Source organism: Sorex fumeus, unplaced genomic scaffold (genome assembly GCF_029834395.1).
Source record: "Sorex fumeus unplaced genomic scaffold, SorFum_2.1 ptg000098l, whole genome shotgun sequence".
NCBI lineage: Eukaryota > Metazoa > Chordata > Mammalia > Eulipotyphla > Soricidae > Sorex > Sorex fumeus.
Genome location: NW_026606155.1, coordinates 87,673,922 through 87,686,026, shown reverse-complemented (window position 1 = coordinate 87,686,026; position 12,105 = coordinate 87,673,922). Strand labels below are relative to the sequence as shown.

Below are 12,105 nucleotides of genomic sequence, written 5' to 3'. Positions count from 1 at the left end.
AAAGAACCAAAAAAAAAATTTTTTTTTTAATTTTAAGCGCCAAAAGTGAACAAACAGCCCTTTTCTAATCTTTTCTTTTTCCACGAAGCCATTATCCTCGACTTCAAACCAAACTAATCAAGCTAAACTTTACCGGCAAAACCTAGATTACCCTCCGAAAGCGGATTCCAAATACTCCGAGACCGCAGGCTGCCGTGCGCAGACTCCCGGGTCCAGCCGGCGCCCTCCACGATCCCACAATCCTCGGCTCGCTACTTCCGGTTTCTCTCCCGGCCGTAGGTGGTGTTGCTATCCGGAGCTCAGAGGCGCGCAAGTGGAGATTTCTCTGGATCCTTGACGTGGTCGCTGCTCGCCGTTCGGAATCGGTCACATTTGGGGAGTCACCAGCGCAAGCCATCAAAATGTCGGTCCCAAGTGCACTCATGAAACAGCCGCCCATTCAGTCAACGGCTGGGGCCGTCCCAGTTCGCAATGAAAAAGGTACTGAACTGAGCCCTTGGCGCTTCCCGCTCTTGCTTCCACGTCCTGTCTCAAACCTCTCCCGAGGGGGTCTCCCCAGCCCCGCCGACCTTAAGACCTGTTTCTTACTTTTTAGACTTTTCCTGGCAGAGTCGCACCCAGTAGCTTGCCTAAGAGACAAGTTTTATCTCGTTACTGTAGCACGGCTGCCGGCACCTAGCTCTCCTCTTTCCTCAGCCCTTATGTATTATAGGCCAGGGACGGGGCCAATTTTACTTTGTTTACCCTTGGTGCTGCCCTTTTTCTTAATCTTTTTTTTTTTTTGGTGGGGGGGTTTGTATCTCACCCAGTGATGCTCAGAGGTTACAGCTGGCTCTGCACTCAGGAATCACTCTTGACTCGCTCAGCGGACTTCAGGGGGTGTCGGGTACCGAACCCAGGTCTGCTTCATGCCAGCATGCGCCCTTTCTCCGCCGCTGTACTATGGCTCTGGCTCCTCTCCCTCTTTTTAAACTCATCGCCACAGATACTTATGTGTTTATTTCGGTCTTGTAGATCTTGAGCTCCTGAGCAACTTGAGACCAGATCCATGTCTTTCTTGCTTTTTGGTTTTTGTCAGGTTTGGGACCACACCTAGCGATGCTCAGGGGTTACTCCTGGGTCTGTGCTCGGGAATTACTTCTGGTGAGCTCAGGGACCATCTGGGGTACCGGGGATTGCACCCTGGTGGCTTCTTTCCACCCCACTTCACCCCATGTCTTAACTAAGAAGCTTTCTAGCCCTTTCAATCAATGCAGTCGCTGTATTTATTGAATTGAATTCAGAATTGTACAAGACAGGCCCTTAACCTTAAGAAACTCGTATTTCATGGGCCTGAGCAACAGTACAACGGTCGGGCTTATGCCTTGCATGTGGCCAACCAAGCTTTGATCCTCTGCATCCCATGTGGTCCTTCGAGCACCGGAAGGATTAATTCCTGACTGCAGAGCCAGGAGTAACCCCAGAGCATCGTTGGTTGCTGAAAGCCAAAACAAGAAAAAAGAAAAAACTTTTAATAGACATGAGATGTTTATAAAGAGGCATATTTTAAGCAGTGTGAGATCTTTTCTATCATACTTCCTTTAGGTATATGAAACAAGTGCTATATCTGAGGGCAGAGAAAGTTTAGGATTTTTGATATTGCATGTGGAAGAAGGAACACCATACTTATTTAAGGAGTTAGACCCCAAAAAGTCAATTTTTTAGTAAGGATTTTAGAAAATAATCGGATTTGTTTTAATTCTATAACTTTCCTTGTGCCGCCTTATAAAAAAAATTAAGGCTTTTGAAAATTGTTCACTATTTATAGGTAGTTCTGATTCATTTTAACTGCTTCCAAATTCCACTGTGTAATTAAACTGCAGGTTTTTTCCCTATTGAAGGACTTTTGTTGCATTTTTTTTCTCCTGTAACAAAGTGTTTCAGTTGTCATCTTTAAAAATTTCTGCTCATCACCAAGTAAAGGGTGTTGGGAAGATCTGCCCAGGATGGGAGATGCATGGTGAAAGTAGACTACAGACCGAACATGATTGCACTCAATTCCTCTTTTGCAAACCACAGCACCCAAAAGGAGAGAGAGAACAAAAGGGAATGCCCTGCCACAGAGGCGGGGTGGGGGGGTGGGAGGATGGGAGGGATACTGGGATTAGTGGTGGGCACCGGTGGAGGGATGGGTACTCAATCATTGTATAACTGAAACTCAAGCACAAAAATTTGTAAGTCTACAACTGTACCTCATGGTGTTTCACTGATGAGAATTTAAAAAAAAAGACAGATTAATCAAAATTAGATCAAATAAATTAATATTAAACAGATCAAAAAATTTCTGCTCAGTTTATTTGTATAATTTCTTTAGAGCAGATGATTAGAATTTCATCGACTTAACTGCCTGTTACCAATTGTTCTCCACGGTCCTTTGTAAGAGTTTTGAGAGTTACTTCTCCAGGTCAGCTGATAGGGGTTAAGGCGCTTACCTTACATTCAACCAGCACCACATGGTCACCTGAGCACAGAGCTAGGAACACTCTTGAAAACCTAAATGTGTTTAACCAGACAAATGTGTATGAAACAGTATCTCATTCTAATTTGCTTTTCTCTCATTACTAGTAAGCTGAAACATCTTGTTCATGTTTATTTCCTCTTCATACATAAATTTATCTTGGGTTGGGGGAGGTATGGGACTGAGTACTGTGGCCCAGGTGCACAGTGACGCTTGGTCATCCAGGCCAGTGAGTCAATGCTGGGCTTTGAGGATGAAGATCCGTCCACAGATCCTGCTCTGCTGGGGACCTTCAAGAAGTGTTCTAAAGGACATGTGGTTCAGGGTTCAAACTCCGGGCTCCCAAATGCAAAGCATGCACTCTAGTCCTTGGAGCCATCTCCACATTCCCAGGCCTAGAGGTTTTTGTCTGTCTGGTATCAGAGATCGGATTTTTGGTTTTTGTGTTGGGGTTCAAGGCCTCAGACCTGAGGTTGCTCAGGACTTACTCCTGGCTCTGCACTCAGGAATTACTCCTGGCAGTGCTCTGGGAACAATATGGGATGTCAGGGTTCAAAGCCAGGTCAGCAGTATGCAAGGCAAGCACCTTACCCACTGTATTATCTCTCCAGTCCGCAAAGATCAGATTTTTCACTGTACCTTATGGCTAGCTAGTTATCCCTAGTACTCTTATATGACTAACCCACTGATTTTTTTTTCCTGTTTTGTTTTTGGGCTACACCTGGCAGTGTTCAGGGCTTACTCCTAGTTCTGTTGCTCAGCGATCACTCCTAGTGGTGCTTGGGGAGCTATTCAGGGTTCTAGGCAAGCACTCTATCTGCTGTACTACCACTCCAGTCCCTTCCACTGATTTTTAAACTTTTCTATTGAATCACTGTGAGATAGGCCCTTACAAAGCTGGTTCATGATTCGATTTTTAGATTTCAGTCATACAGTGTTCCAACACCCATCCCTCCACCAGTGTACATTTCCCAGCACACCAGTGTCCCCAGGCTCCCTCCCATTACCCCCCACCCCCTGCCTGCCTCTATGCCTCTTTTCTTCTCCCTCCCCCCCTCCCTCCCACCCTTTTGGGCATTGTGTCCTCTGATTTTTAATATCACTTCTACAATATCAAGTTCTTGGGTTTGTTTCCATGTTTTGTGGTAGAAGTCAGTGAGATCGTTCTTTTAATTACTGTTCATTTAAATAAATCTTTTGTTTTGGTTTTTATGGGGAGATGGTATTTGGTTTTTTGGACAACATCAGTGGTGCTCATGGCCTATTCCTGGCTCTGTGCTCAGGGATCATTCCTGGTGGGGCTGGGGGATTGAATCCATATCAGCTATAGGAAAGGTAAGCGTCTGGTGTACTATCTCTATGTCCCATACAACTTTTTTTTAAAAGAGCAGATTAGTTCACAACAAAATTCAAAGGTAGAGCAGTTTTCCATATATACCCAACCTCAATACATGCAATGCCAGATAGATAGGGGTTAAGTGCTTGCCTTGTATTAGGCCCACCGTGAGCACAAAGCCCCGAGTGGCATCAAACCCAGGATGTCACATATGCAATGTATGTACTCCACTGTTGATCTGTTATGTCCCTGGCCCCTGTTAATGATTTTGTACTTGTTTTTAGGCCACATACAGCTATGCTTGTGCTTGTTCTAAGGCCACTTCAAACACTGCTTAGGGATTGCTCCCCATGCTCAGCCCAGGAGACCCGTAGTGCCAGGGATCAGACCCAGGCCTTCAGCATGCAAAGCATGCATTCAACTATGAAATATCTGTTTGGCCCCTGTAAATGATATTTTTACTTTAGGTTTGCGTTTTTATTATGGTTCTTTTTGTTTGTTTGTTTTAACTGTTTTGCTTTTTAATTTTGGAGCCACACATTGGTGCCCAGGGCTTATTCCTGACTATGCTCAGGAATCACTCCTTGCAGTGCTAGGGGTCTATATGAGGTACCATGGATTGAACTGGGGTGGCCTGCCTTCTCCTGTCTCTCTGACCCTGTCCCCCCATTTTTATTGAGGCAACTTGGTTTTAAACATTGCATAGATTTAAAAAATGCAGCATTATAATTTGAATTTGCATATGTTGAATTATGATTGCCACTAAGTCTGTTTTCCATGTTTTATTGTACAGTTGATTCCCTTTCTCAGCTGGTGAGGTAATAGTTGGTTGTTACCTAAATTTTTTATAATGGAGTAGTATTCCAATGTATATATAGACCACTTATTTATCCACCCACTTCATCAGTGTACACTTATTTCCTTTTTTTTTAACTATGAAAAGTAATGGTGTAGTGAACATAAAAGTGAACGTATCTGTTTGAATTTGTGTTTTTCCATTGCTTCACTCTTCCTTCCGTTGTTTGGTTTTGGGCCACACTGATTCAGGGCTTAGTTCTGGCTCTGCAATGAAGGATCACTTCCGGCAGGGTTGGAGGACCTTATGGGGTGCTGGCATAGAACCCAGGTCAGCAACGACAAGGCAAATGCCCTCCACCCTCCCATTGTTCACCATTGCTCTGGCCCCTCTTTTGTTTTTAACTATGAGTACAAGGCTCTACCTGCACATGCCAAGAGCTGAAGGACATTGAGAAGGAAGCTACTGAAGCATAATATTATCTTTCTTACCCAGGTGAGATTTCGATGGAGAAAGTGAAGGTGAAACGTTATGTGTCAGGAAAGAGGCCGGACTATGCCCCTATGGAATCCTCCGATGAGGAGGATGAAGAATTTCAGTTCATTAAGAAAGCCAAAGAACAAGAAGCAGAGCCTGAGGAACAGGAGGAAGATTCATCCAGTGACCCTCGGCTGCGTCGTTTGCAGAACCGCATTAGTGAAGATGTGGAAGAAAGGTAAGCTAAGATTTGTGCTTCCCAGAACCCTTACAGGTTAATAAGAACAACAGTAATAAGAAATTATACCTGAATCTTGCTATATGCTAAACATTGTTCTAAGTACCTTTACTAATTCTCATGACTCGTACAGTAAACTTATGTAGTAGGTATTACTTTCCCCATTTTCCAAATAAGAACACTCACGCACAAAGTCTCTAGGGAAGAACAACCAACGTTAGAGAGGTAAGTGGCAACCGTAAACAGCAGGTAACCCAAAGGAAGGCCCTGATTAACTCATTAAGGAAAAAGAAAATGCAGCTCATGGGTTGATTTGTTGATGGGAAACACAAAGATGTTTCATAAAACTTAAGCTGATTCACCCATTCGTAGCTTCTAGAGACTATTGGAGAAAATACACTGATAAAGCAGGAATGAAGCCTAATGGTCTCACAGAGAAAAGGGAGTCTCCCCACAAGGGATTTTAAATATTGTTGTGTTGATTAAAGCCTTACCTTACATGGGGCCAGAAAGATAGAAGAGCTGGTAGGATATTTGCCTTGCACGTGGTAGAACCTGGGTTCAATCTCCTTGCACTCGCTTGGTCCCCTGAGCCCATCAAGTGTGATCCCTGAGCACACAGCCAGAAGCTCTCAGCATCGCCAAGTGTGCCCCAAAAAGGGGGGAAAGGGGTGGCACCCTTTACAGAGTAAATCATAAATCCCAAAGTTTCCAACTTTTATATTGTCTGCTGAATATTTTCTTGGGAGGAGACTCCCTAGTAGTACTCAGGAGTCCTGGTGGCCATTCCTGGCAATGTTCAGCCAAGCAGATGAGTAAGTCAGTGCTGAGGCCCAAGGGTGCAATACTACTCAGTTCCTACAGTGCTGTATGTCCTCCAGAGCCATACCTTGGGTGCTCAGCGACCTCTAGGAACCTCTCTAGGGCTGAACCTACAGATGCTTCGGGGATCATGTGATGGCAAGACTCAGACTGGGGTCAGCTTAATGCAACACATGAGCCTTAACTCATGTACTGTATCTTTGCTGCCTCAGGAATTTTTTTCGCAGAACCCAAAGTTTTGTCCAGATAGTTTTGTTAATCTGATCCAGATACTTGAATTATAATTTTGTTCTATTTCTGTGTAATAGAATGCACATAAAAGGAAAATACTCTTTATTCTCACATAAAAGTTCATTGCTACTAATTTCTGTGCCTCTTTTTACATACAGTTTCTCAGTCCTTGGAATTAGATTGACAGTGTTACCACTGTGTCTTGTTCCACATTAATTTTTATGCAGTAAATGCTTTTATCACTGCAGCTACCAAAAACTTGGTTTTACGGGTATATGATTGCCATTGCAAAAAACATGTGATCTAGTGTTTAAACTGTAAATTACTTTGAACTATTATGTATATTCCAGTGCACTTCCATGAGTTTCTTGCAGTGATCTAAAAACCTTGGTATAATTAATATTTTAGGTCCAATGTTATCTGTTTGCTCTGATACTGACTTTGAGTTAATTTCTTTGTTATGAACCTCACTCTGTACATTAAGATACTATAAAAATTCATTATTTTGTTTTAGTCCACATCCAGTAGCACTCAGGACTTAATCCTGAATCTGCCCTCTGGGATCATGCCTCGAAAGCTCTGGAGCCAAACCAAGAATTGAATCTGTGTTGGCCATATGCAGGGCCAGCTCCTTACCCGTTCTACTATCGCTTCAGCCCTAAAACTTCATTATTAATAAAAATAGACATAATTTCAAGGTGCTCAGTGACTATGGAAATGCAGTTGATGCCCCTCAGTTTTGGTAATACTAGTTTTACACTTAGAAATACTGTTTTGTTTTTTTCCAGATTGGCCCGACATCGGAAAATAGTGGAACCGGAAGTAGTTGGAGAAAGTGACTCAGAGGTAGAAGGGGATGCTTGGCGTGTGGAACGAGAAGATACCAGTGAAGAAGAGGAGGAGGAAATTGATGATGAGGTATATACAAAAAGGAAACTAAGGGGCTGGAGCCATAGCATAGTGGGTAGGGCATTTGCCTTGCCAACCTGGGTTTGATTCCCAGCATCCCATCTGGTCCCCCGAGCACCACCAGGAGTGATTCCTGAGTGCATGAGCCAGGAGTAACCCCTGTGCATCGCCGGGTATGACCCAAAAAGCCAAAAAAAAAAAAAAAAAAGGAAAATAAGAAGTTCTTTCTTTACATGCTAAAAGTTAGGGCCTGTGCTGCTTTTCTAAGCGCTAAGCAGAAGATTGGACAGAACTCTTCCAGTGTTTCCTGTTGGGAGTAGATTTGAAAGTAGAATATTGTTAAATTGCATTTACTCATCATAATTTCTTGAGTTTGATGAGAGAAATTAAAAAGCCAACTTCAGGGCTGGAGCAATAGCACACCGGGTAAGGTGCTTGCCTTGCATATGGCCAATCCAGGTTCAATCCCTGCCATCCCAATATAGCCCAGCCAGGAGTGGTCCCTTAGCACACAGCCAGGAATAAGTCCTGAGCACTGCTGGGTGTAACCCAAAAAACCCAAAGTAAATAAATAAAAGGCCAGCATAGGACACACAGCGTTTGGCTGACTGGGTGTGTGACTTGGTAGGAAATCGAGAGGCGCCGTGGTATGATGCGTCAGCGAGCACAGGAGAGAAAAAATGAAGAGCTGGAAGTGATGGAGGTGGAAGATGAGGGACGTTCTGGGGAGGAGTCAGAATCAGAGTCTGAGTATGAAGAGTACACAGACAGCGAAGATGAGATGGAGCCCCGCCTCAAGCCAGTCTTCATTAGAAAGTAAGTATTTTACAAACCATGCCTGAGTCCATATGGTCACCATTTTCCAGATCTGAAAATAAAAGTCACCTATTTATATCCCATGCTCTTCCAAAACTTACACAGAAAGTGAAATCTGCCCATTAATCAACTCTGCAGAATATTTACTGAGGAATACCTTGGTGTTGGCAACACATCCCAGTGAGTTTTCCTGTCTCCCTTCCCATTATAAACCATATGTTTATCCAAGGTTATAAATTATGTTATGCACAAAATAAGCTTGAAAGTAGATTCCTATCCCCTTCCTGATGGATATCCCACTATTTAGAATTTAACAGGTTCCTTGCTTTTATCTCAAAGATAAATTCTGATGCTATGTTGATCTGAGTTGACTCTCATTTGGGTCTTTGCAATGAATAGAGCCAGAGATTATTTTTGGTTTTGCCTGATTTGGATGAGACTTGATTTAGGGACCAAGAAAGAGGTGAAAGAGTAAAAGCCATCTGTGGCTGCATTGAATGCACTCAGGAGTGATGATGATTATGATAAAGAGGAATATGAGGTGGGGAATGTTCAGAACCTTAACAAAGACATCTACCTATTCTAAGATACTCAGCAGTTAACATGACATCTATGCTACAGGAAGGACCGAGTAACAGTTCAAGAACGTGAAGCTGAAGCATTGAAACAAAAGGAACTGGAACAGGAGGCAAAACGCATGGCTGAAGAGAGACGCAAGTATACACTCAAGGTAAAAGGGTGTGGCTGGCTGTGAGGATTTAGTGTAAGGATTTAGAGTAAGAGAAGCATAGCAGTAAAAGCTTATCTGAGGAATGTAAGGAAGTCCAATAGTTTAATTATTTTTCCTATCTAGATTGTAGAAGAGGAGACCAAGAAAGAGCTAGAGGAGAACAAGCGGTCCCTAGCTGCACTGGATGCACTCAATACTGATGATGAAAATGATGAGGAGGAGTATGAGGCATGGAAAGTTCGTGAGCTAAAAAGAATCAAGAGAGACAGAGAAGATCGAGAAGCGTGAGTAATAAGTTGGGCCCACAGTTAATGCCACTAATGGGCTAGGTTAGGGATAGTTCTAAGGCACAGGCCCTGCTGTGAGTCCCATTCTAGGTTCCTTTAGGGTTCCTGCTTCAATTTCCTTACATTGTATTTTTCTGGAGAGTGGATCTTTAACTCCAACCAGTGGATCTGTGGCATTCCAACTCACAAGTAACCCTTAGCTGTGCTTCAGGCACTTATGCAGTTGCCAGGGATCAAACCAGCTTTTAGCACCTTAGCCACTGTACTATCTCTCCAGCCCTTCCAAGATTTTTTAGGAAGGAAGTACCTATGTTGTGTAGTCAAGCAGTATAGCTGAACTTCATAATCTAAATTTAACTTCTGAAAGTTTTCAATACCTGCTCTTGAAGACATAATGATCTCATCTTTTTTTTTTTTGCCTCTGATTTTTGGGGCCACACCTGGCAGTGCTCAGGGCTAACTCCTGGCTCTGTGCTCAGGGATCACTAGGGCTTCAAAGACCAGGATCAAACTCTGTTTGGCCATGGGCAACATAAACACCCGACCTGCTGTACTATCTCTCCAGCCCCTTTTTACTTTCATTTTGGGTTTGGAGCCATGTACAGCAATTCAGGGGGGCGTAGCAGGATAGTACAACAGGTTTATGCCCAGGCCTCTTGAGTTATTTCACCTGGAGTTTTTGTTTGGGATGATACCCAGTAGTGTGTCTGTGTTGGGGGATGAGGGGGCAACTTTTGAATCTTGGGCCTCCTGCATGCAGAGCATACTATACTCAGTCCTTTGAGCACTCTCTCTCTGGCAAAACAGTGTTTGAAGGAAGCCACACTGGTCTTTCTGAAACTCGAACTAGACGACTTTTGTTCTTTGGACAGGCTGGAGAAGGAAAAGGCAGAAATTGAGCGCATGCGAAATCTGACTGAGGAAGAGAGGAGAGCAGAACTTCGGGCAAATGGTAAAGTCATTACCAACAAAGCTGTCAAGGGCAAATACAAGTTCTTACAGAAATATTATCACCGTGGTGCCTTCTTCATGGTAAGTGAAAAGGGAATGAAAAAGTTGGGCAGTAGAAATAACTAAGCTTTGAGTTTTCCTCTCCCATTCAAGAATAAACGGATCTTGGGATATTACCAGTTACTTCCATTTACTTTTTTACCGCTGTAGAATATAAACCCAATAAAATATTTAGTTCAACTAAAATCATCAGTGGTGAATTTTTGGGGGTTTGTTTTTCTAGGCCAACCCCAATAATGTGCAGGGGTCACTCCTGGCTCTTCACTTGGGAATTACTCCTGGCAGTGCTCAGGGGACCATATGGCATGCCAGGAATTGAACCTGAGTCATCCCCACAAGGCAAGAGCTTTACCCGCTATACTCTCTCTCAGGCCCTATTCAGTGTTTTCTGATAAGCAGAAAATGCTTGCTCATTATCTAGATACTCAGTCCAGTAGTTTTCTACATGGAGAATGGGGTCAGTGGAAATTATTTCTTGTACTATTTCAGAGTCACAAAGTATATTTAAGCATTTCAGCAGCTTCAGTGTTTCTTGTGGATGTTGCTGTTAATTTGGGGGCCACGGATGTCCACACTCAGGGCTTACTCCTGGCTTTGCCTCAGGGGTCACTCCTGGCAGGCCCAGAGGACCATATGTGGTGCTGGGAATTGAGCCCAGGTCAACCTCATGCATTGAAAGCGCCCTACCTGATCTATTAATGCTCTGGCCCCTCAGTGTTTCTTAACATAGCAGTACCTTGTACATGGCCCAGCATTGTACTTGCTGTATTACCTCCATTTAAAACTAGGTGTGAGAAACCATAGGTCTTACTATCCTGGCTTCTGAAATTCACTTGGACTATTCCAGGTTTCTTTTCCCAGCCCCTTAGCTTGGTTGAGAAATGTGGACATATAAACAATGTATTTTACAGAAAATTCTACGCTCTCAAAATCTCTCAAGCCCTAGCAGAAATGATACCGGCACACCAACAGTGTGGTCAAAAAAAAAAGTCTCTTTAGGAATAAGAAAGACAAAGTAAAATGTTTCAGCTAGGTATAAGCTCAAAAAAAAAAAGTTTAGTATCCTCTGCTTTCTTCGTATCCCTCATTGCAATTTATTAAAATTGTAGTTTGAATATATGAGAAATAAAACCACAGATTAATAATAAGACTTTTTTTACAGGATGAGGATGAAGAAGTTTACAAGAGAGATTTCAGTGCACCTACTCTCGAGGATCATTTCAATAAAACCATTCTTCCTAAAGTCATGCAGGTATGGGTACTTTAATAAGAATGGGGATAAAAAGTAATGTTACTTTGGGCTAGGATCTGTTTAGTAGTATAACATGTTTGTCTTTCTATTAGGTCAAGAACTTTGGGCGCTCTGGTCGTACCAAATATACCCATCTTGTGGATCAAGACACCACTTCCTTTGATTCAGCATGGGGTCAAGAGAGTGCCCAGAACACAAAATTCTTTAAACAAAAAGCAGCAGGGGTACGAGATGTATTTGAACGACCATCTGCCAAGAAGCGGAAAACCACCTAAGAGTTCGACTATTTATTCTTTTAGCTGTGGAACAAGAGGAAGTCTCAGCATCTGGTCCTTGGTTTTCTTTTACCATTATTTACATGGACCCTGTAACCATCCTGTTGGAATTACTGCCATAACTTGTGGACATTGGTGATGCGGTCTTTGAAGGTGCGTTGTGAGGTTTGGACTCAGACTGAGAAAACCACAGAAAAGCACTATTCAGATAGGATCAGAAGATACCCATTTAAAACTAGGTGTGAGAGACCGTAGGTCTTACTACCCTGGCTTCCGAAATTCACTTGGACTATTCCAGGTTTCTTTTCCCAGCCCCTTAGCTTGGTTGAGAAATGTGGACATATAAACAATGTATTTTACAGAAAATTCTATGCTCTTGAAACCTCTTTTGAGTTTTTAATTGGAGTCTGTTTTTCTACGTGAACACA

General features: G+C 43.0%; 1 protein-coding gene across 1 annotated transcript; it reads left to right on the top strand.

Moving 5' to 3' along the window:
- The first annotated feature begins 287 nt into the window (after positions 1 to 287).
- Positions 288 to 12,062, top strand: MFAP1 (microfibril associated protein 1). Its single transcript, XM_056133482.1, has 9 exons — positions 288 to 480; positions 5,125 to 5,344; positions 7,186 to 7,315; positions 7,935 to 8,122; positions 8,744 to 8,852; positions 8,976 to 9,136; positions 10,012 to 10,171; positions 11,313 to 11,402; positions 11,495 to 12,062. Exons 1-9 carry the CDS (start codon positions 402 to 404, stop codon positions 11,675 to 11,677), a joined length of 1,320 nt encoding a protein of 439 aa, XP_055989457.1. The 5' UTR covers positions 288 to 401; the 3' UTR covers positions 11,678 to 12,062.
- Positions 12,063 to 12,105: the final 43 nt, after the last annotated feature.

Excerpts from the sequence above, each read along its gene's own strand:
- MFAP1 (XM_056133482.1), top strand. The coding sequence starts at position 402 with ATGTCGGTCCCAAGTGCACTCATGAAACAGCCGCCCATTCAGTCAACG. Across the intron at positions 5,345-7,185 it reads AGTGAAGATGTGGAAGAAAG|ATTGGCCCGACATCGGAAAA; the intron begins GTAAGCTAAGAT and ends GTTTTTTTCCAG. Across the intron at positions 11,403-11,494 it reads TTCTTCCTAAAGTCATGCAG|GTCAAGAACTTTGGGCGCTC; the intron begins GTATGGGTACTT and ends TCTTTCTATTAG.